Genomic DNA, 23960 nt, shown 5'->3' on the forward strand with positions numbered 1-23960 from the left:
GACCAATGAATAGAAAGTAAAATTTGAAATATAAGGAGTAAAAGTCGAAATTAGCATTTTTTAAAAAGTTATCAACACATGTACATTTTTATATTTAGCGCTAAAAACTTTTTACTTTTGAACTGACATTTCACTACATTTCGTATTCTACTTTGGAATTTTACATTGTTTGTTTAGACAAGTACTGCATCTGTGTGAGTACTTTTGACACTTTTGTGAAAATCGACCACAAACAACGAAGAAGAAGAAGCAGACGAAGAAGAAGGTGGTGCCGCTACATGGAGGCGGAAGTGACTGCGCGAAGAGCGGATGTGGACGTGGCATACAGCTGCAGCAGTTCCGCTGAATGTCCGCTTCTCATTCCAAGAAGGGATTAGGGAAACACAACCGGGGACGACATCCATTTTTTTTTAGCCCCCGTCGCTGAGCCAGTTTACGCTTTACCACGAGCAGAGCGACGCCTTACTCTTCACAAACCTTTAGAGGTAGGTTTCGATAAGGAACAAAATGGTGAAACCAAAGCGTGACATCCACGTCCGGCCTTTTTTTTTTTTGGGTTGCCATGTTAGCATGCTACATAGCATTGGCTGAAGACGCTTCGGTGTACGCGAATTGATGTCACTTAGCTTTAGCTAGTATGCTAAAGTGCTAGCTTTGACACTGGTTCTGCTTACAGCTGACTGAAACGCCGCTGTCATGAGCCACTTGGCCGGCTAACGCAAGTTAGCCGCCCGCACCCAAATTCATCACTTTGGACTTTTATTGAGTCATTTTTGTTGCCCCTTGTACACCGGTTGACGCCCGTAGAAATGTTGTGCATTGTCTTGTTTGGTTTGTTGTTGCATGTTAGCCGGGCTGTCTCGATAACTGTAATGCGACAGTGAAGCTAGCTCCATGCTAGCGCCGCTCTACATTGCCATTTAGTTTCACAATGTGTTTACTGATTCACTCACTCCACCTGAGAACGATTTAATTCGTCCCAATATTACATATAGATTTATATTAGTATAGCACACACCACATTGTTGCACATGTGGGTCACTCGTTTATCGGCCGGAAAAGCTAAAAAAGCAACAGCGATTGTGTTTCTCGTCCCAGTTGAATTATTCAGTACCCCGCTTGATTATTCCGTGTTTGTCCTGAGAGGTGATACTCAAAAGGTTAGTCCGTCAGTTGTAGGGTCTAAACGTCGTCACTCGAGGTGATTGACACTGGGTGTACTGCAATGAACATGGCCACAAAGTTCCACATAGTTATGTTCCGTTTAATTGACCATTTAAAGTTAGAATAACTGTTGTAAAGTCGTATTTATGTATGAATGCGTAAAAATTATCCAATTACTTTGGTCACAGCCTCTGCCTCACAATGCCGACTTTCGTGGTGCGATTCTTAGCCCGTTCTTCTGCAGTTTTCTACAGCTTATCTACCATCCAGGTTTCCAATTACTCCATCTTGTGTCAATGAAGTCAGAGAACACAGGTGATAGGTGAAGCGTGAATTTTTTTTTTTTTTTATCGTTAATTCACCCGATTAGTCTAAGGACTGTGGTTGACGTCATTGGAAACCTATCCATAGGTGCTAATGCAATGTAAACAATGTAATTGACTCCCCCCCCCACACACACACAGTTTCTTCTACTACACTTTTGTATGATTAAACACCTCTTATGATATTGCTGGTTGAAAAATAAATGTAATAAAATGTAACAACGTTCAACATATCCTGTATGTGTATATTATTACTACTGATAGCTCTTTATTTGCAGTTAAACTTTGTTAATGTCAGCATGGTTTTGTCTAGCCATCTACTTTGCCTGGAAATGTGAATGGTGTGCAGTTAAGGGTGCATGTTCCAGTCCGAACAAACAAAGGTGTTGCCAGTTAACTTGGAAATATTAGCATCATATGCTAACGCAATTTGGAGATAGTGGTCTCGTCATAACTGATGTTTAATACCAAATGATTGATGATGATGTCCCTTGTCATCCAGATTTAGGGATGAACTGAAGATGAATGTAAACCAGCATACGCCCATGGCCTCTCCCTATGGCCAGCCTCAGCCTGGTTATGGGCAGCCCACCTTTGCACCCTTGGACAGTGGGTACCCACCTCCGTACACACCTTATAATGGCCCTGTGTCAGCCTACCAGCCTGGAGTGCCATCACAAGGTAAAATACGACAGATACATGGCTAGATTTGATATTTACAAATAAGTGTTTAAAAAATGAACTAATAGGATAAGGAAGAAATGAGTTGTAATTTCAGTATGAAAAACTACTTTTTTTTTTTTTTTAAATATGTTCCTACATTTTTGGGAAAAATCATAAATAGAAAATATTTTGAAAAATCAAATTTTAGTGAGGAAGAGATTTGCAATTTTACATGATAAAAATCAAATCATTTATTTTTTCCTTTGTTTGCTTAGAAATTGTCTGTGGGAAAAAAGTAATGATTCATGGTCATTGTTACTTTATTCCTGTGTCTATAATCTTACTAATCAAAATTTGAGCTGCCTTCACTTGGCTTTATACTTTAACCCTGCTGCATTTTCCCGTCATTACCGACCTTTTTCCTGTCTTTCGTCTGTTGTTTTTCAGGTTATTCATCTTTTACCTCCTTCCCCTCTAAATCTGTGCCAGCCAACCCTATCTCAGAGCTCTCCTCTCCTCTTGACCTAGGTAATGCCCTCCTCTCTCTTCTCACTTTGCCATCATCCAATCCTTGCTTTAACTCCAGATGTGCCATTTTTCCCGTCCCTTGCTGCACTATAACAGACTTAATTTAGAAAAAAAAAATTCTTGCTAATGACATTTCTATTTGTCTTTCAGGTCACGGCAGGCCTCCTACTACTTCCGGGCCACCAGCTGTATTGGCTCCTCAAGCGTACAATCAGTATGGTGTTCATCATCAAGGCGACATGCAGAATGGACCACCACCTATGACACAGGCGCCCCCAAGGTAGTGGAGGAGACCCTATTATTTTGTTTGTATAGTCATTACGATAAGAAGTGTTCATGTGTTATTGGCTATGTTTTGTGTTGTTTCCAGGCCTGTTGCTTCACAGTCCTTAAACCAAGGAGCAGCCAATCCGTCAGGGCCGCTCACCTCCTACCCCCAACACTACGGACCCCCGCCCACGATGCAACACGTCACCAGTCAGATGAGCGGCATGCAGATTAACTCCGGACCGCCCAGCGTTGCTGTGCCCGGATATGGTATTGACACTAATCTGGGCATCCAACAACACTGCAAATCAGTCTACCTCGGTAGATCTGTGTGGGTTGGCATGTATGCAAAGAAATCTGAATGGCATTGTCAGACATAGGGCATTCACAGAAAGATTTACTTGATGGAATTTCACACTTGTTGGGTGGGTGTGGAAAAAAGAATATCAAGTAAAATGTAAAACTATTAGGAGATATAAGGAACATAATGAAAAAAATGCAAAAATATAAGGGAAAGCTGTATTTTGTCAATATTGTCATTTCTAAAGGAACAAACATGAGATTTTTCAACAATTATTAACATTATTAATGTAATGAAAAAAGTTCAAAAATCTAAGTATATTTAGATAAAATATAGTTAACATTATTAACATAATGGAAAAGGTGCAAAGATATGAGGGAAATGTGTATTTTGTCAATGTTGAGTTTTGTAAACGTGAGTCATTCCTAAAAGAACAAACAAGATTTTTCAACAATTATTACATAAGCATGAAATTATACGCAATCAAAAATGTAATTTATGAGATAGAATATAATGGGGGGGGAAGTAAATTCAATGAAAGGAAAAATCATCTTTGTGAAAGTTTTTTGAATAAAATGCAAACTCACACAATGTTGTTGTTTCTCTCCTCAGCACCGCCCCACAGCTCTCAGCCCCCCATCAGCACTTCCTTCTCAGCCTCACCTTCCGCCTCCTACACTCAAGCTCTGCCCCCTGTGTCATCTGCTCCCACACAGGCACCACCCACTGCTCCTCAGCAGTACTATGGCGTCCCCCAGCCACCATTCACTTCCTCTCTCCCTGCTACCACTCAACCATCGTTCACCTCTCCTGCTCCTCCTCAGTCATCCAATCAGCCATCATTTCCTCCTCCCTCGTATTCGGGCCCTCCGCCGACTCAGATTCCCTCCCCGTTGATGTCGCAGCCTCAGCAGTCCTTCGTCCCCAGTCAGCCCACCTTTTCCTCAGCCCCTCAGGGTTCCTTCACTCCAAGAGGGGGTCTTCCCACTCCCTCTCAGTATCCTCCTCCGACATCAGCTCCCTCGGGGCAGTACCCGGGTGCCTTGCCACATCAGCAGCAACCCCCTTTCCCCTCAGGTCCTCTTCCCCCCAGGCCCCAGATGCCCCCTGCAGCCATGTCTCAGAGCAACCACTTACCTCCGGGACCACAGGGCCCGCCAGGCCCACCTGGATCCATGCAGCAGCAGCAGCAGCAGCAGATGCCCCCACCCCAGCCTGGCTTGCCAGGAGGGTACCCTCCACATCAGAATGGTGAGTGCTAGACTTCTATTTGAAGAAGGTTTTTTTTTTTGTGTGTGTGTCTGTAACAGAGAGAAAGAATGTGAGACGGGGATAGAAAGTGTGACACGGAGAGTGTGTGACAGAGAGAGAGAAAATGTGACTGTGTGTGTCACAGAGAACATGTGTGAGACAGGTGTGGAAAAATGTGAATGGCAAATGTTTGTGAACAAGCGTGTGTTTGTAGAGTTTGTGTGAATGAGAGCGTGTGTGTGACAGATGGAAAGCGAAAGTCTATGCGCCAGCGGTTGAACACGTGAATATGAGATTGTACGGTGGATATACTGAGTTAAAATTATTAGTAGGAGGGGTGAATTACTATATACATTTTTATAATGCTCTTCTGCTTAGCTGCTTTTTTCCCCCCTCTCTCTTTCTACAGGTGCATTTGGGCAAGTAAGAGGGCCTCAGCCCGGCTACACAGGACCTTATCCTGGGCAACCGAATTACGGCGCTCCGGCACCAGGCCCTGCCCCGCCTGCACAGAAAAGATTGGATCCGGATGCCATTCCTAGTCCAGTAAGAAGCTGCAAAATGCATTTTGACGTCCATGGAAGCTCTCTTGCCACTGTATTCTTTCTCCTTGCGCATGATCGACAGTCGCAGTAATTTGTAAACTATTTTTCTGACTAATTTCTGTCTGAATGATAACATATCTAACATCTCGCTGTCGTTTCACACTGCTGCTCTTTTTTTTTTTTTTTCTGTCTGTGATGTTGATTAATTGTTGTCCTGTCTTGCACTCTTGCCGGACACACTTTTTGAATGTAAAGCAAGCGTCTGACATGCCGGCCGTGCAGAAATCAAGACATAGAATAGACCCAGATGCTATCCCCAGCCCAGTAAGTGTCCTCGTGTGGCTCTTGTCATACTGCTGGCTTTCCAAACCCATCCCAACCACTGCTAGACCTTTCACCGTCAATGAAAAATCAGTGTTTGTTTATGTTTTGAATCTCTTGGTTTCACAAATCCCTTGTTTTTAGGGTCTGATCAGTGTTCTCCCGCCCTCACCCACATACTTTCCATTTGCTGCATGTTAGGCCTGACTTGCATGCCTGGAGGATTCACCCGCTTTCCTGGGGATTTAATTTTGTTTGTCACCATCCTTCAATAGTCTGTGTTTGGAAGCTGAATGAGCAAGAGCGAGAGAGTGTGTGTGTGGTGTGTGTGTGTGTGTGTGTGTGTGTGTGTGTGTGTGTGTGTGTGTGTGTGTGTGTGTGTGTGCGCGCGCGTCAGAGTGATAAGGAGAGAAGCAGAATGTGTTTGCAAGAGTGACATGTAATAGAAAATGTAAGTCTGAAAGAATAAGAAATGCAAATTTCATGTATTAAGGAGATGCTTAGTGAGAGCGAGAGATGGGGAAGAGCGAGGGCTATGTGAGAGTCTATTCGAGAGAGTATTTGTAAGGTAGTGAGTGTGTGTGTGAAGGATTGAATAAGAGTATAGCCTGCTGAACACCGTGCATTGCACTCGCTTGGACCGGCTCACCGTTAAAAATGAGAGGATGGCAATTCACCCCTGCACATTGAGCAATTGGATATAAGGATGCAGTGAACAGCGAGCCTGTATAAGCATTTGTTGCTTCACATGAAGGATATTCTAATTTAACGTATTAAACCCTAAAAAGATTAAAAGGGGGTAGTTAAACGAGTGTTGTGCGAGAATAAAAGTGAGTGTGCATATTTTAAGAGGCTCACTGCCTCCAATTCATTTCGGTGAACCCAACACGGTACGTATCCTGCTTGTATTTTAATCACAAACTTTGCTTCTTACCCACAGGCACATTATAAATGTAGTTTAGTGTTGTTGTAAAACACGATTCTTAATACAGTATATTTATATGGCCTGGGGGCGGTGCGGCAGCTTTTAGGGTGAGTGAGAAGTAATGTGGATTTTTAGTGGGGAGTTGCGGGACTACGGAACATTTCAGTCGGGTTTGGCCGCATCGCATACTGTGTGGCAACTTAAAGATGGCGAGTATGTGTGAAATTCGTGAGTGTGAGAGAGTCATTGTCTGCGAGCGAAAGCGTGTGTTTTGGTGGCATGTTAGTTCAAAGTAGTTTCACCTTTGTGTCCATCTTGTAGATTCAAGTAATTGAGGATGACAAGGCCAGGAGCACAGAGCCTTTCAGCACAGGTGTCAGGGGTCAAGCGCCCCCACTGGTGACCACAGACTTCCACGTCAAAGACCAAGGTGAGACCTCATTCGTCCCTAAAGCTTGTCACTCAACGATGTCACACTTTACGTTCACGTTTGTGTGTGTTTGTAGGGAATGCCAGCCCCAGGTTCATCCGCTGTACAGCCTACAACATGCCCTGCACGGCAGACATGGCCAAGCAGTCTCAGGTGCCGCTGGCTGCTGTCATCAAACCCCTCGCTACGTTGCCACCGGATGAGGTCAGCCATCCCACCCTCTCCTCTAGCTATGCTTACGAATTAGGTAGAGTCAGGAGTAGGAGGTTTTTACAAGAAAGGGGAAAAATGTGGTTGTGAAAATGAGCATGTGTGCACCAACAGGACTGTAGGTTTGTGAGAGGGTGTGTGTGTGTGTGTGTGTGTGTGTGTGTGTGTGTGTATTGTAAGAGGGTCTGTCAGGATTTTCTCACATTCAATCTGAATTATTTTGTGTTAAGAAAAAGATTGTCCTGCATTGAAGCCTCTTTCTGTACAATTGTATGTAGACACCTCCATACCTGGTGGACCACGGGGAAGGAGGTCCCATCCGTTGCAACCGCTGCAAGGCTTACATGTGTCCATACATGCAATTCATCGAGGGAGGACGCCGCTTTCAGTGCGGCTTTTGCTCTTGCGTCACAGAAGGTGGGTTTGCGTATGTTGTTGCTTTTAGCGCAAGCTCTTGATGTTCTTGGTGTGTCTGTGTCCAGTTCCTCCTCATTACTTCCAGCATCTGGACCACACTGGGAAGAGAATAGACTTCCACGACCGACCAGAACTTTCGCTGGGAAGCTACGAGTTCCTGGCCACTGTCGACTACTGTAAAGTGAGTCTTACAGCGTCTTAAAATACTTAACAAGTCACTCACATATGTCTTTTGTTGTTGTTTCAGAACAACAAAATTCCTCAGCCTCCGGCTTTTATCTTCCTTATCGACGTGTCCTACAATGCTATCAAGAGTGGTATGGTCGGCATTGTCTGCCAGGAACTCAAGACGCTCCTGGACAACCTGCCCACGTAGGTGCTCGTGGAACAGAGAAAAGTGTAGAACACAATGACTCCTCACTTTTCGTAGGGGTTTTATGTTTTTAGAAACTTTTCTTAAATATACGTGCACTACACCTACAAAACCATTTTGACTTTTAAGTTCAAGATTAGAGAGAAATTTTATTCCAGCGTGTAATAAAAACCTTTTTAACTCCGTTTGTCCAACTGTCTTATCGGGTGCTCGCCCTATTGAAGTGTCTCATTACATTGTTCTCCTCTCCAGAGAGAACCCAGACTCTGACTCAGTGGTGCGGGTGGGCTTCGTCACCTACAATAAGGTGCTGCACTTCTACAACGTTAAGTCCAGCCTGGCCCAGCCGCAGATGCTGGTGGTGTCGGACGTGTCAGAAATGTTCGTGCCGCTGTTGGATGGTTTCCTCGTCAACATCGGGGAGAGCCGGCAGGTCATCGAGAGGTGGGCAAAACTGCACTCATTAGTGGTTTACATCAGCCGGTACAGTTCAAGTTACAATTTACAAGGATAGATTCGGATTTCATGGAAAAGGAAGGCCTCATAGGAAACAAGAGGACATCTTTGCGTGGAATTATTTTAGCACACTTTTCAATTTCTGACAGTGTAAAGAGTTGTTTTGCATACTGGCCAATCTTTGCTGCTAGGCGCTGTCATCACTTAATAGGTGCGCGATGATTCATTTTAACGATTACTGTATTTTCCGCACTATAAAGCACACCGCGTTATAGGGCGCACCTTCAATGAGTGGCCTATTTTAAAACTTTTTTTCATATATAAGGCGCATAGAATAGACGTTACAGTAGAGGCTAGGGTTACTTTATGCATCCATTAGATGGAGCTGCACAAAAGGCTCAATATTGATCCACTTATAAGGTGCACCAGATTATAAGGCACACCATCGGCTTTTAGGTGTGCCTTAGAGTGCGGAAAATACGGTATTCAATTTGTATCAAGATTCGCGGTTGCCGATTCAATTCAAGAGATGTTGGTTCATTTCCAACAATAGAAGCCTAAATGATTCTCTGACTTGAAATCGATTCAGTTACTTTTCAGCCAAAAATTAAACTAGTTGGACTGTGGAATAAATATATACATGCATACTGGACAATGCAGGTGAAATTGCTGAATTCTGGTTGTTTCTTGTCAAGGCACTAGGTAAAATTACTTATGGTTATCAAATCGATAGATTTTCCTGAGCTTCTTGCATTGCTTTTGCAATAAACCAAAGGGGAAAACTGCACCATGTTATGAGCAGTTCATTTGTGATAGTTCTTGTTCAGCTAATTTTATTTTATTCAAAGGCGCTTGTGCTCTTTGACGCAACAAGGCTTGAAAGCAGCATCCAGTAGTAGGCGTCTGTTGTTCTCTTTTGTCCGACAAAGTTCCTCCTCGTCACTGGTATCATTTAAAAAGCTGCAAATACTTCTTCAAAATTTGAAATAGATTTTCACATGATAATCACACCATTTAATACTCATACTTGATCTCTGCTTAGTGATGTTGATGGCATGCATCTGTTAGAGACTAGGAAGAGAAGCTCCCTTCCCCCTTTTAAAACGGCAGCGATCATCGGTGACACCCCGGCGGATGTTTCAAATTACCCTGACTCCTTGCTATTTGATGCAATTGTAATCATTCATATTACAACTGAAATCTGTGAAACTAATATCTACTATTATCCATCTAAAAAGAGTTAAAAAGCTTCAACATTCACTGAGGCAACTTACATACACATCAAACCTCTGTAAATCCAATATGCCATTTCCAAGTATGGATACAATCAATTGATTACTTTTTAAAGCTGTTTTACCACAATTATATTTAATCCGGGAGGCACACTTGCCAAGCAAAGATTGTAGTTGTAGTGTAGGAACATAAATTGATGTATTGATGGAGTGAATGAATTAATACACACCCCTAGGGCCTAAATATTCCAAGCTGCAAAGGTCCATTTCCTTCAAGCATTCTCAATGTTTCGCAGTTTGCTGGACCACATCCCAGAGATGTTCGCAGACACCCGAGAGACTGAGACAGTGTTTGGACCAGTCATACAGGCCGGACTGGAGGCACTCAAGGTAAATTATGCCAGTCCGCATTCTGTGCTGTGAGGTGGTTAAACTGCATAATGTTCTTCAGGCAGCAGACTGTGCGGGGAAGCTGTTTGTGTTCCACACATCCCTGCCCATCGCTGAGGCTCCGGGCAAACTCAAGAACAGAGAAGACAAGAAGCTGATTGGCACTGATAAGGAAAAGGTAATGCATTCGATATTTCCCTGAGATACAATGCAAATGTATGAGCCCCCCTATTGGCAATGGCTAGTGTTGCATCATAGTCATCTGGTGAACAAACACTTGGACTTTCTATTACCAAATATTCCATACACAAGGGAGGATGACAATCATCCAAACAGCACACTGTTCTGATCTCTCGGGCAATACCGTAATATCACCGCAGTTTTTTCTTTGGCTTTATTGTGGCATAGTTGTTTTTGTCTTGGATGCTAAAATTGGACTTTGTAGGTGACAATTGCTGTCCATTTCAGTCTCTGTTTCAGCCTCAAGTGGGTTTCTATAACACATTGGCCAAAGAGTGTGTGGCGCAGGGGTGCTGCGTGGACCTCTTCCTCTTCCCCAACCAGTTTGTGGATGTGGCCACACTCGCTGTGGTCCCCGTCTCCACCGGGGGCTCTGTGTACAAGTACACCTACTTCCAGGTTTGACATCCTGAAATGTTTCCTCAAACCATGTCGCATAATTAGCTCCCAAGCAACAGGCTATATACAAGTCCCCTAGGGATTACTGCCTTTCTTTTCTTCTTGTGCCCACTAAGCGCCGTTTTCATTTTTAATTCATAATTTTCATAATTCCAGCCTCAGTCGGACCAAGAGAGGTTCCTGAACGACCTGAGACGAGATGTTCAGAAGCCCATCGGCTTTGACGCTGTCATGAGGGTTCGAACTAGCACAGGTGAGTCTCCGTTGTCCAGAATTTAGAGAAAGTCGAAACATGTTCCACCACTATTCACTCGGGAACGGGACTGAAACCTCCCACGTATATCCTAAATCAGTGAGGGGGTGAGTAATGATCCTCCTAAGACTATATAGGGCTATTATTATTATATTGTTATTGTCTAAGTTAAGCTCCTCTACCAACCTTTACAGTGATCCTTGACACCACAATGACAAAACAATACTTTTAATGAAAACAGGGCTTTCACCTAAGCATTAAAACAACAAATCGGTGAATTTTCCAGAGAATGACATAGGATAGTAAACAGGTGAATTTGCAAATATGCAGTGGAACATTGTTTGACTTCTCCTTCTTCAGGAATTCGAGCGACAGACTTCTTTGGCTCCTTCTTCATGAGCAACACCACAGACGTGGAACTGGCTGGACTGGACTGCGACAAGACGGTCACAGTGGAGTTGAAGCACGACGACAAGCTCAGCGAGGAGACCGGGGCGCTCTTGCAGGTCAGTGGGAATTCTTCTGGTCATTGTTTCTTTTAGTCTAAAACTGCTTGATTGCGCCCCCTGCAGTGCGCCGTGTTGTACACCAGTTGCGGCGGCCAAAGGCGGCTCCGTGTCCACAATATGGCGGTCAACTGCTGCTCCCAACTGTCGGACCTTTACCGCAACTGCGAGACGGACACCATCATCAACTTCCTCTCTAAATATGGTGAGGCACACTAGTTGGGATTTTTGTTTTTTTACAGCTGTCACTGATTGCGTTGTTTTTCCACAGCTTTCCGCGGCATCCTGAACAATCCCACAAAGGCGGTGAGGGACACTCTGGTCAACCAGTGTGCTCAGATCCTGGCCTGCTACCGCAAGAACTGCGCCAGTCCCTCGTCAGCTGGCCAGGTAAAAACCTAAATGACCCCCCGTAAACAAATAGTCTTTATCAACACCGCCCCAGCATCGTTGAATTTTGCCTTTCAACTTCAGGTCTTTGTCTTCTTTTCCCCAAATAGCTTACCATGCAATTGTATGCCCTTGTTTGTCGCTGCTTTGCAAGCCCTCCCAAAATACCAATTACTACTTTCCTATTAGACATTTTATAACCTTTTTGACTGATAGAATGATTCCCCCATCTTTGTGTTTACTGACAAGCAGGCCAGCTTTCAGCTGATGGTCAACACTAGCTCCTTCTCTTCCTAATATGGCGCTCCTACAGACTCAACGTTTTAATTAACTTCACGAGTTATTGTTCAGTGTCCTTGGCTCCCTTGAAAGGCCAGGTATAAATCCAAGATGTTATTAAATATCAAGCCTCCTCATGCAATACAGCAACAGTTTATTGCAACTCGCAACAGGGTGTTCAAAAATGGGAACCACATCCTGCTTCACACTGACACCACAGTTCTTGTATTTTTGGTTGGTTGTTTTTTCCAGTTGATCCTCCCCGAGTGCATGAAGCTGCTGCCCATCTACCTGAACTGCGTGCTTAAGAGTGACGTGCTGCTTCCCGCCGCAGACGTGTCGCTGGATGACCGGGCATACTTGCGACAGCTCATCAGCTGCATGGACGTGTCTGAGACGCACGTCTTCTTCTATCCGCGCTTGCTCCCACTGGTATGCCCCTACATCACTCACTATCAATTTAAACAAGGGGTGTGCAAACTATTGTGCTCAAGGACCGCATTTGGTTTTTAAAACCAACCAAGGGAGAGGTCATTAGTAGATGATGGGAAAAATGTAGTCAATTAAATTTTCACCAATTTTTAAATTGCATGATTTTGAATTGATTAACCAGTTACGTAGTGAAATAATTACAAAACGTCAAATCCATACTTTGTAAAATTCCTTTTTTTTTTGCAATTAACTAGGTATTTAATAAAATGAGCAAACATTAAGTTTATATGTAAAATTGTTTTTAATTTTTCTTACTTTATATTCAGTGGTACCTCTACTTATGAACGTTTCTAGTAATGAAAAATTCAGGTTACAAAATGCCTCCTTGGAAAAAATATCTGTAGTTACAAAGGAAATTCGGCATATGAAAGGGGGGAAAAAATGGTACTGTAACGTAAACATCCTGTATCTTGGTTTGTGTGGCGCGATAGAGCTGCTGTCCTTTTGGGTGTCACATAGCATCTTCCTGGCATCCCATTAGCTAGGAGGGATGTCAATCTTTACCCATGATGTACTTGCTGTATCTTGGTTTGTGTGGCACGATAGAGCTGCTCACTTGGACACTTGACTGTCACTGACTCACGCTGGCGCTGTCACAAGCTAACAGCATATTGGAAAAGTAGAATTTTTTTTCTTTTTTTTTTTTCTCATCTTTCTTCACCACGGGCCCCAAGAAACCTTAGTGGAATCAAGTTGTGTGCGTGTGTCCATTTGTACGTATCTTTTCTCTTGGGTGTCAAAGTTTGCTTCCGCCTCCATCCCCCACTATGCCCTTTACTTATTACTCACCCTTTTCTTTGCATAGTCGCCCATCAGCCATTATGTACTTTGCTCATTTTTGGCGGGGGGCTTGGGCTTGGAACGGATTATGCTATTTACATGTAGAATTCGCTGCTTCTTACGAAAAATTCAGATTATGAAACAACATTTGCAATTAATTAATTTCGGAAGTAGAGGTGCCACTGTATTTACAATAAATAAAATCAGCTAAATGGCTACAACAAAAATTCATGCATTTCATTTCAGCCATTTTAGGAAAATGTTGCAATATTAATACAACAAACGATGATGCATTTGATAGTGTTGTATGTGTCGTAGTGAGAGACTGGTGAGCTCTATCAAAATGCGAGCCATACTTTGCTTCTCCTTTGGCTTAAACTATAACAAAGGTCTAAGAAGGCTGCTCTGTTTATTTTTTTTACAGATGAAGCTGGAGAGCGGGTCATTGCCAGTGGCGGTGCGAGCGTCAGAGGAGAGACTATCCAAAGGCGGCGTTTACCTGCTGGAGACGGGCCTTCATCTCTTCCTGTGGGTGGGGGCCAACGCGCAGCAGGAGTTGCTACTCAACATCTTTGGGACATCCAGCTTCAGCCAGATTGACGCCACCATGGTGAGCAGACGTTAGTCTAAGGCGGTGCTTCTCAAATAGTGGGGCAGGTCTTATTTTAAGTTTATTTATTTATTTTTTTTTTTTTTGTACTTCCACCAATGTTTATACATATTAGGTATGTACTTATGGGTGGGGGTTGCAATTTTTTTTTCTTCCTGGGGGTGGGTCGTAACAGAAAACACTTGAGAAGCACTGGTCTAAGGCAATTTTTTCATCTCGACTGTTTCTCCGATTTTCACCTCCTGTTGGTGGTGTCCTGTATTATATCATGTTTGTTTTCACTGTGTTAATGGTAGTTTTTCATCATATCTCTCAGACATGTCTGCCTGCCTTGGACAATCCTTTCTCACAAAGACTCCGAGAGATGGTTGACTCCTTCAGAGTACAGCGGTCACGATATATGAAGGTGAACATACACATCCTTGATTATCATTTTTGTCTGATATTAGTAAAGTTTGGACCCAAGCATGTGGTACCAATTGGAGTTTTATAATTATTCATCCCCAGCTAGGGCTTGCAAAAATTTCTCGTGATGCCATGCCTGATAATATGTTAGATGACCACCATTTTGGTATTGTGGTGGCCATTTTGGGGTCAATATAGCCAATTCTGAAGGTTAGGGTTCAAATCCCAGCCCCCTCTGTCTGGAGTTTGCATGTTCTCCAGGTACTGTGGTTTCCTCTCACATCCCCAAAACATGCTAAATTGTCCGTATGTGTGAATGTGAATGGTTTATTTATATGTGCTCTACAATTTTCTTCTCTCCCGCGGCAGTTGATGGTAGTGAAGCAGGAGGACCGCTCGGAGCTCATCTTCCGACACTTTCTGATGGAGGACAAGAGCGCGAGTGGCGGCGCATCCTACGTGGACTTCCTGTGTCACATGCACAAGGAGATCCGCCAACTCCTCAGCTAGACTGTGCCGCAATCGCCTCCTTCCCCCTCCATCCTTCATTTCTTTTCTTCCTCTTTTTAAAGAAACTAAACTCCCCACTCTCAACGGAGCGCCACAACTGGCGCCTTACATCGTGTGTATGTGTGGATGTGAGGTAATCTGATGTTAATAGAGCTTCACTCAGCCTCAAAGTGACTGTGAAGGAGGAGGAGGGAGGGTGATGTATGTATATATACACACGCACACACTCATACACTGAAGAATAATGTATGCAACAGGACTGGATGTATCGACTAGCACTGACTTAAGGCTGTTTAAAGCACCTTTTCCCATACTTGGCTTTTTATCTAGAATCCAATCCCAATACGATCTAAGAGGTCTCCATACTACCAAGACACCAATGAATCAAATAAATGCTGTAACCTGATCTCTTCCCCTCCTCTTTTAATCTATTGCCTTATCGCAATCCATCTTCTCTGTATTTGTGTGTGTGTGTCTAGATTGTAATGTTTAAAAATATTAATAATCAGGATTGAACCTCAACAGCAGTGCCTGATAGCTCTTCAATGGCCTTCTGCCTTTCAAGACATAATTCTATCCCCCTGCCCAAAAAAAAAAAAAAATCTCATTGATAGTATTGTTTGTTTTTGTTTGACTCATTGGGTTAATCAGCTATGATAACGTTTTCTTCATGCCACCAAAAACGTCGTTTTTCGTGAAGACCGCTGTGTTGGACTATCCAGGTGTACATAATGAAGTGTCCTCACTTTTACAGCTCATAATGGTAACTTTTAGTCCTTAATGAAAAGCCCTCAATTGACACATCAAGGCAACCATTTTTTTAATTTAAGAATGCCCAAAAAAAACCCAAGCGTTATCTTTTGATCATCGTAGATGTTTTTGAAGTGTACCCCATGAATAGTCCTCAGCTGACTCCACCGGGATAATATTTTTTATTTAATAATGCCGCCAAAAAAATAATGCGTATTTTTGGCGAAGGTCCACCGTTAAATACAATTAATGTCTGAGGCCCATCTTGCGCCATACTTTCCACGTGGCATGATTATAGATGACCCCTGCTGTGTGTTTATATATACATATATAAATATATAATCTGTACAGAATTCATAGAAAAGAAACCTTTTAATTCAGGTCTGATGGTATTTTTACTGTCATGAGTATAGAAATCATGGCAGTTAGTAATGAGCAGGAGTTGATGTCTTGACTGACTACATTTGATGAGTGAGTATGTTTGAGTGCATGTGTCGGTTCTGGTGAAATTTCTCCCGAGAAACAGAGGGACCGTCAAAAACCCCCACTAAATTAAAGTTGTCAAAATCACTTTTTGTTCCTTTTTTCAAAAAAAAAAAAAAATGTATAAATTTTTCAAGCCCTCTGTTCTTTCATACCTTAGTTGAGCCACCATCATCACTGTAATTTTCATTCTGTTCTTTTTTTTGGGTTTGTTTTGTTCTCATTGCCTCTTGGGACTGCTAATAAAAATGGTTGTTTCAGAAGTGAAATTCAACACCAGTCTCCCCAAGTTAGGTTTTTTTGCAACCTTTCCAACAGCCACCAACTGGAAATGGCCGCAATTCGGGCTGTGTAGGAATATGGCATTGATTAGGTAGGGGAGTACCCGATCAGCAAAGAAAGAATTGATTTAAGTTACAAAGTATATAATTTTTTTTTTTTTACCTTTTTAAAAATGAAAGATTAATAGGAATATAATAAATGATAGCTCATACATCCACATTGCGGCTTCATGGTGCATCAATCCCGCTGCCTGTGAATGGTCTTGCACTGCAAGGAAACCAATGTGAATTAACGGTGGCTGGATGGTTTGAAGTTTGCTGCTTGATAGTAGATTTGCACTTGTCTCAAATTTTAATCTCAAGACAAAGAATTGGCCAAGGCTTTTATCTGGGGAAAAAGTCCGTTTTATTTATCTAGTGCAACATCACAACAGAAGTCGTCTTCAGTCACTGTACACATGGAGTAGTTTTGAGACCATAATCGTAACTCACTGAATCCCATATGTGAAAACACTCTGCAACAGAGGCAAGGAAAAACTCCCGATGATGTTTTGTAAAATTCTTGCATTAGTGTAACGCAGTGGATAAGATTTCCTGAAATTTAAATGTTGAAATGATGTGGCACAAATGTCTTATCCTGCAATATGGCCAAATATGGAGAGAGCTGATGATACAAAACTGGGTCAAACAGAAGTTGCTTTCAAAAGGGGTTTTCTTGACATTTGTATGACAAAACCAAAGTGTTTTTTTTTTTTAATTGACACTTTTATACCAAGTCCAATTAGTGTCACTATAGGTCTAAATAGCCAAAACAAGACTTTTTCAGATCAGTCATTTCCTAAAGATTTTTTTTTTTATGACAAAAGATTTTCATGTCCAATGCTGTGAATGAGTACAATAAAGGGTGATATTTTCATTCACTTCCAGTGAGAAGCTAGAAAAGCAAAGATACGCACAGCCCCGTTTCAATGTGCGTGATGATACTATCCTCTTAAATAATGCATCTGGGTTAGAATTTATTTCAAATGAGTCGTTCAAACTTGCACTTGGCAGAGGACCCGGACCTGCTAAGCTGCAAAGACTAGAAATAAATAAAGCACCCTTAACCCTTGCCGGCTCGGTTTAACAAAACACAACCGCAACAAAAGTGGATTAATTTTGACCTTCCTGGTTTGCAGCTGAGTGAAGCAGAGTATTTGTGGTGCATCTGTCAGGGCTGACATTTGTCAGGATTTGACTGCACGCCCCAGTTGTGTACAGTCTGTTTGAAATCTTTATAAAGAAGAAGATATGCAATTTTTCACTATTTAAAACTGTTCCCTCCTGTGTTCATATTTCATGGCATCAAAAATATGCCAAGGATCAAGAATTATCGATATATATTGTGCAGAATGTTTTTCACTGTGAAATTGGCTTTGCCAACACACACAAAGCAAGCGCCGAAAGAGATTTTTGCAATTTTATTGTTTTATTGCAAGAAAAAGGGAAAAAAGACATATATTTCATTGCACACTTGATGTGTGTTCACACACTGCACACAACTATCTGTGCATAAAACATTAAAAAGTCGATTTTCCATAATAGATGGGGGGGGGGAATAAAAGCACTTTGTGCTACCTCAGCAGAAAAACCACTGGAGGTCAGCAAAACCACATTTTTCACTGTGGGGGTAAAACCTCTCCCAACATTCCAAATAGTTTTAAATCAATAAACCTTTTTTTTTTTGAGGGGGGGAGGGGCTATGTTAATGTATGTAACGAATGCGCTTTGCTTAATTTGACAATTTGTCGTTATTGTTCTGCTGCATTTCTGAATGCTAAACAGAGAGAGGAAGCAACGTAAGAGAAAAGAAAACCAGAACGGACAACATGGACAAACGTTTTAGGATACATTTGACCAAAAGTAAATGAGCGTGTATCCAAATATTTTCATTTAGAGTATATAAGAGGCATCTAAAGGATGTGGACTTTCTGTATGGGTAAAATGTGTCCTAATATTCTTGTCCCATGTCTTGGAGACGCCACTCATTGCACACAAGCAAAACCGCGGCTTACTTAATCTTTAATTATGTTTGAACCTCACTTTCTAGGATGTTTTTGTGGGAAGCGAAGCCTTGTTTTACGGGCGCTGCCGTCTTGGAAATGGGAGCTGGCCCACCGCGACACTGACAATTCAGGAAAAGCGGTGAGTGCAATAATGAACTGCCCCCTATGTGTCAAAATTGAAACTGAAGTTGGATTTTGATCACTATTATTTTTTTCAAGAGATGCTTTTGTTGTATTCATGTCTGCACTATAACTGCCCCCCCCCCAAAAAAAAAAATTCTCAAATGATCATTTGTTGTATAGATATTCTGGTTTCCATATTCTGTGTAGGTATACACTTTTCAAAAATGATAGATTATAGCAAATTATTTTGCAGACTGCAAAGCTACGGCTTGCAGACCCCCAAAAATATTGTGGCATGTGTTTTATCTTCTCTTCTTGGAATGTGTCCTCATACTTTTTCCCAAATCCTATTGTTTCACGAATAATCAAATAACTCTAATAAATTAATTGCAACTCACCCAAAGCAAGGCAAGATACCCAGTCAACGCTATGCTCTCATTGGCTGATACCCACGTCACTCACCAGACCTGCCTTTTAAAGCCATACACACTTAAAGTCACAATATAACAATACCAGCACCTCGCATGCACATTATTGTATTTGATAATACAAAATCTATTTTTTATCCAATTAATTGATGCAATAATCGGTACACTACTTCATTCTAAAAAATATCCAATTACTTACCAGGTTCATAGCCCCAGTCTTTCTGCCTCATTTCATCATTCCCATACATATATGGATAAAAGTATCGAGATGCATTTGTGCAAGTACTTTTATCCACCGATTTTCAATTACTTCTTCTTTACTCCACGGTCGGTCTTCTTATGCCTTCCAAGTAGTGCATCTCGAGGAAAAAAAAAAGAGGCGGTAGGGAAGGAAGCGTGTCATGACTCACCCCTGTGGCCCTGTCCACCCTCTCATCATCATCATCATCATCATGCGGTGATGTAACATGCGGATGCCGTCGTGGTCACGGCTGTTATTCCCGTTATTTTATTTTTAAAACGTATAAAAGACGGCAATCGTCTTGATAATGAAACACAACGCTGTGTCGATCATGACGTTGTCCTCCACAAAGATCACTTTGCTTTTCATTTCGACGCCTCTTCTTGTGGCTAATAATAACCATGGACCACACGCACGTACACGCACAAACACACCGGAGGACTTAAGCGATTCATCAAATGATCATTTGCAAAAAAAAAAAAAAAAATTACTCTTGCTCATTTTCAAACATCTCGTACACTAATGTGTGTGCATATTCAGTCACAATATATATGAAAATTTGTAGCATTGCTGAGAAACGATCAGTGTAACACACAAATAGTGATGGTATAGAGAAGAGTGTGTGTTAAGAAAATGTCTGCTACTTCAGTACCAAGGACAGCTCCATGGATTTATTGATAGGCCATTCTAGCAAGCACACTACTGAGGATACTCGTGATAGAAAATGGATGGATGGGTAAACAAAACCATCATTCTTATTGCGCTCGTCTGTTGACTTTGACTTACTCGGCAGATTTCCCACTTTGTGTCAGTCTTTGAACGGGACGTGAGAGCATCCTGCTTATGTGCCTGCTCAGCACTCTGAAAAAGAGCAAAATGCAGATTTTTTTTCATGGGGGGGGTCTGTCAGTGTGGGAACAGACAAAAAAAGCTGCAACACCAAAAACTTCAAAAATGACAAAGTGGTATCTGCATGCGCAGCGGCGTTATGAGTGTGCATCTGTTGAGGAAAAGAATGCCGACGCTCTTGCGTGCGTGTGAAGACAAATGAGTCGCACACACACACAAAAAAAAAAAAACGTAGGCTGCTGGCCCTGCTCCTGCCCTCCTTTTCCTACGTGCGAACCCTGCCGCCTCGCCTCCTCTTCCTCCACCTCCTCAGCCTCCACACGCAGTTATATAACGCTCAACTCCTCAGCCCTTTTGTTATCGCACGACGACCACACACTCCGCGCCTCGGCCGCCGCTCGCCGTTGGATGGAGGAACCCGAAAAGTCTTCTCCAAAAAGCTGAGGGGAGCGCGTTTGGTAGCTAGAGCCAAAAAGGACCGCACATGTGGTGCGCAGAAGACCTCATATTCAGCTTTCGTAGCTTTTTTGGAAAGAGAGTGGGAGCCATATTTGGTTATTTGTGGCAAAATGGATGGAAGAAAAGACACTTTTGAGCAGTAAAAAACATTTGATTCCTGTGATCTGTAGGCTCGGAAGACCTTAAATTCAATTTTTGTAGATTTTTAGAAAGGGAACCAGACCTGGTAAATGGAGCCAAATTGGAGGGTGTATGTCCTCATGGAACCATGTGATTTGTAAGATATGGAGCCTGGATAATTGATCCGTCCATCCATTTTCTTTGCCGCTTATTCTCACGAGTTTCGCGGGGAGTGCTGGAGCCGATCCCAGCTGTCAACGGGCAGTAGGTGGGGTACACACTGAACTGACTGCCAGTCAATTACAGGCACTTAGAGACAAACAGCCGCACTCACAATCACACCTTGGGTAAATTTAATGTGTCCAATTAATGTTGCATGTTTTTGGGATGTGGGAGGGAACCAGAGTGCCTGGAGAAAACCTACGCAGGCACATGGGATAACATGCAAACTCCACACAGCGGGTCTGGGATTGAACCGAGGACCTCAGAACTGTGAGGCCAACGCTTTACCAGTTGAGCCATCGTGCCGCCCGCCTGGGAAATCGCCATATGAAATTCCGGTAGCCTTTTTGGGGAGAGGTTAAGTGAACAAAATTTTGTAACTGGAGATTAAATGGAAGCACACATCTCATTATTATGAAGTAATAACCTGACATGTAGCCGAGGAAGAAATTACATCCAGTTTTGGTAACCATTTACATATGGCAAGGGAGACATGTTTGGTAATTTAGGCCAAACATGGACGCCAGTCTACATGCAACTAAGCAGTAAAACTCAGGGAAGAGAACCGTATTTGGTAACTGGAGCCAAAATGGACGCCACGTTCCCCATTTTAAGCAGCGGATCATATGATTTGTTTGATGCGCAGTGTAGAAAGACCTCATGTTAAATTTTGGTAATGCTTTCAGTCGGGCAAGGAACCACATTTGGCAACCAGAACCAAAATGGATGTCACTGTGCGGACTGTGAAACGCCAAACCATCTGGATTTATGTGATGGGGAGCCTAGGAGAACCGCATATTGAATATTGGTAGCATTTTATACAAAGCAAGGGAACCATATTTGGTAACCTCACCCAAAATGGACGTCACATTCCTCACTATAAAACAGTTTGTGAATAATCTAATATGTGGAGCACGGCGCCAAGGAAGAACCCATGGGAAATTCTGGTAACCTTTTTATATAGTGAAAGGAGCCATATCTGGTAACTGGAGCTGAAACGGACAACCACATGACACCATGTATATGATCCGTGGGGCAAGTTTGATCGTCTTTTTAATCCAGGGCGAGGAACCATATTTGGTGCACGAAGCCAAATGGACGTCTGACTAAACTGTATTTCCTCTTTTGGCCAGTGGAGGCTCCTCATATGTCCTAGCTTTCTGGCCTCCATCCCGCTCTCGCCAAATTAAATATTGAGCAAGGTGACTGTGGCAGTGCGCGACAGCGTCTTCTGGACCTGGCGAGCTAGCGGCGCGCTCCCTTTTGCGTGGTGCTGTTGCAAGCTAGCTAGATAGTGCATAAGAATCCCCGACCCTCTCCGTTTCTCCCTTGTCCCCCTCCCTGACTGACACACAACCAAATGCAAAGTCACAGGCCCAGAGAGGCCCAGTATGTGCAGCGCAAGACCTGCATTAATCAATATTGATCCCTGCTGTGTGTATCTCTGCTTTTACTTACTCAAGCTGTGTGTGTGGTGTGTACACTTTCGCATCATTGTCACTTGTCAGCATTCACCGATTTGTGACAACAGTGTGAATGCTTATTTCTAAATATAGTCAACGCACATTAATAGTGGTGTCAATGCTTGTCTGTGAGCTTTTGACCAACTTTGCAAGCATTAATATTAGTGTGCATCTCTAGGCATTCCACCATTTTGACGTGTTAATATTGCTGCAATGTGAATTATTGTCACTCAGCATTCAATTCTGTAACAAATAATCATGTGAAAGCTTGTCTCTCAATTCAAACATTATTCACACTAGTAGTCATGTGACTGATTGTCCCTCAGCATTTTTTAACATGAATTAACATGAATGTGAAAACTTGTTTCTCAGCATTCAACCATTTCAACCAGTTTCTCAACATTGCAGCATTTCAAAACTTTAGTTATAAAAATTCTTATCACTTTGCATGCAGCTGTTTTTACTCACATAGATAACTGCTTGTCACTCAGCATTCAACCATTTTAACACACTAATAACGTGACTAGCTCTCAGCATTTTACCTGCATAATTAATAACAGCAGTGTGAATGTGTAATATACTCCCGCGATTGTTAATATTCGTTTCCTCTGCAGTCCCATTCGTAATATTAGGGATGTTGGCAGCATTGGGCGGTCGATTCTCAGCATTCACCCAAGACCAGCAACTACACGCCCGTGACTTCCATTTGAGCACATCTCGCGAGAACTCCCCCCCACCCACCCCCTCCCGCCCCACTCACACGCGCCACCGGCGTCACTCCTCCTCTACCCGGCCCCTCCCTTTCCGCGTGTGCGTGTGCTCGGCTCGGCTCTTCAGACTTGCCTGCCTGTCACTTCGTTTGTGTCGGTAGGCTAGGCTACGCACCTCTCGGTCGGATCCCCGCACGGAGAGCCAGCCAGCCGCCGCCGCCGCCGCCGCCGTCTTTTCCCCTCCCTTTCCCCCCGAGGCTCGGACTCGCCCCTCACGGCACCAACCATGGCGACCACCGCTACGTCCACCCGGTTCACTGACGAGTACCAGCTGTACGAGGAGCTCGGGAAGTAAGCGGCACACACGCACACACACACACACGCGCGGGCGCAAAACGCACCGTGTTTGTCTTCCAGTCCCCCGCCCCCGCAACAACCTCGCCTCGCTTTATCGCAAGACTGGCGGCCGGGAGGGAGAAGCTTTTCGGGGTAGCTCCGGGAGACCCCTCTCGGGTTTTTGCGACGAGTTCGCAGCAGCTAGGCGGGCTAGCCGCTCGAGAATGCTCGCGTTCGGCCGGCAGCCCCGCCGAACTGTCGCAGGGCTCCACTAGCCGCGTTAGCTCCACTTCAATTGGGCGTCCTTTCAAAAAAAAAACCACACAAAAAAAAAACCTCAAACGTTAGGTTCTGGACGTCGAGCCAACCACCATTTTGTGCCCTTTCCAGCCGCTGACATTCCCCCACCACCTCACTGACCCCCCCTCTCCGGCCCACGGCTTTTTCTTGACAGCTCCGCGCGGGCTCCCTCGTCCGGAGGCTGTACTCGCAAGGCCGACAGTTTCTTCTGTATTTTTTTTTTTTTTCGACACCCCCCACCACCCGCCCACCCCCGTTGAGCAGCTGCAGATGATTTGTGCTCCCGTGTTGAGTAACGTTACATACCCCTGGATCACCTAATGAGGAAGTCATGCGGTCCCGGCCCGCTTTTATTAATCTTTGCGCCGTAACGCCCCACTTACTAACCGCCCCCCCCCCTTTTTCCCCTGGCCTCGATCCGTGCAAACCATCATCACGCCTGTCATTTTTCCATGTATTATATGTTTTAAATTGGAGGTAATAATCACGC

General features: G+C 43.4%; 2 protein-coding genes across 20 annotated transcripts in view; both read left to right on the top strand.

The window, feature by feature from the left end:
* Nucleotides 1-273: 273 nt before the first annotated feature.
* Nucleotides 274-16167, top strand: sec24c (SEC24 homolog C, COPII coat complex component). 4 transcript variants are annotated; one of them, XM_061810608.1, is made up of 25 exons: nt 275-485; nt 1990-2168; nt 2598-2678; nt 2829-2958; nt 3049-3215; nt 3859-4497; nt 4907-5043; nt 5298-5366; nt 6610-6718; nt 6795-6922; nt 7207-7345; nt 7411-7526; nt 7593-7717; nt 7971-8162; nt 9703-9796; nt 9858-9974; nt 10265-10435; nt 10592-10688; nt 11049-11194; nt 11261-11399; nt 11466-11584; nt 12116-12295; nt 13560-13745; nt 14062-14151; nt 14520-16167. In XM_061810608.1, exons 2-25 carry the CDS (start codon nt 2009-2011, stop codon nt 14658-14660), a joined length of 3672 nt encoding a protein of 1223 aa, XP_061666592.1. In that variant the 5' UTR covers nt 275-485; nt 1990-2008; the 3' UTR covers nt 14661-16167. The 4 variants fall into 4 exon arrangements, with proteins under 4 accessions (XP_061666595.1, XP_061666592.1, XP_061666594.1 ...); XM_061810611.1 differs by lacking the exon at nt 2598-2678 and having other exon boundaries at nt 274-485; XM_061810610.1 differs by lacking the exon at nt 5298-5366.
* A 6727-nt stretch (nt 16168-22894) lies between these two features.
* LOC133496099 (calcium/calmodulin-dependent protein kinase type II subunit gamma) overlaps nt 22895-23960 on the top strand; it is a 41079-nt gene continuing 40013 nt past the window's right edge. For 10 of the 16 annotated variants that reach the window (XM_061811333.1, XM_061811342.1, XM_061811338.1 and 7 more), the window contains exon 1: nt 22896-23185. In XM_061811333.1, coding sequence (XP_061667317.1) covers nt 23121-23185 — 65 coding nt within the window. In that variant the 5' untranslated portion in view covers nt 22896-23120. Of the gene's footprint in view, nt 23186-23960 lie in introns of all 16 variants that reach the window. The other 6 variants (XM_061811336.1, XM_061811346.1, XM_061811341.1 and 3 more) reach the window with 3 other exon arrangements.

This window comes from Syngnathoides biaculeatus, chromosome 22 (genome assembly GCF_019802595.1).
Source record: "Syngnathoides biaculeatus isolate LvHL_M chromosome 22, ASM1980259v1, whole genome shotgun sequence".
Classification (NCBI taxonomy): domain Eukaryota; kingdom Metazoa; phylum Chordata; class Actinopteri; order Syngnathiformes; family Syngnathidae; genus Syngnathoides; species Syngnathoides biaculeatus.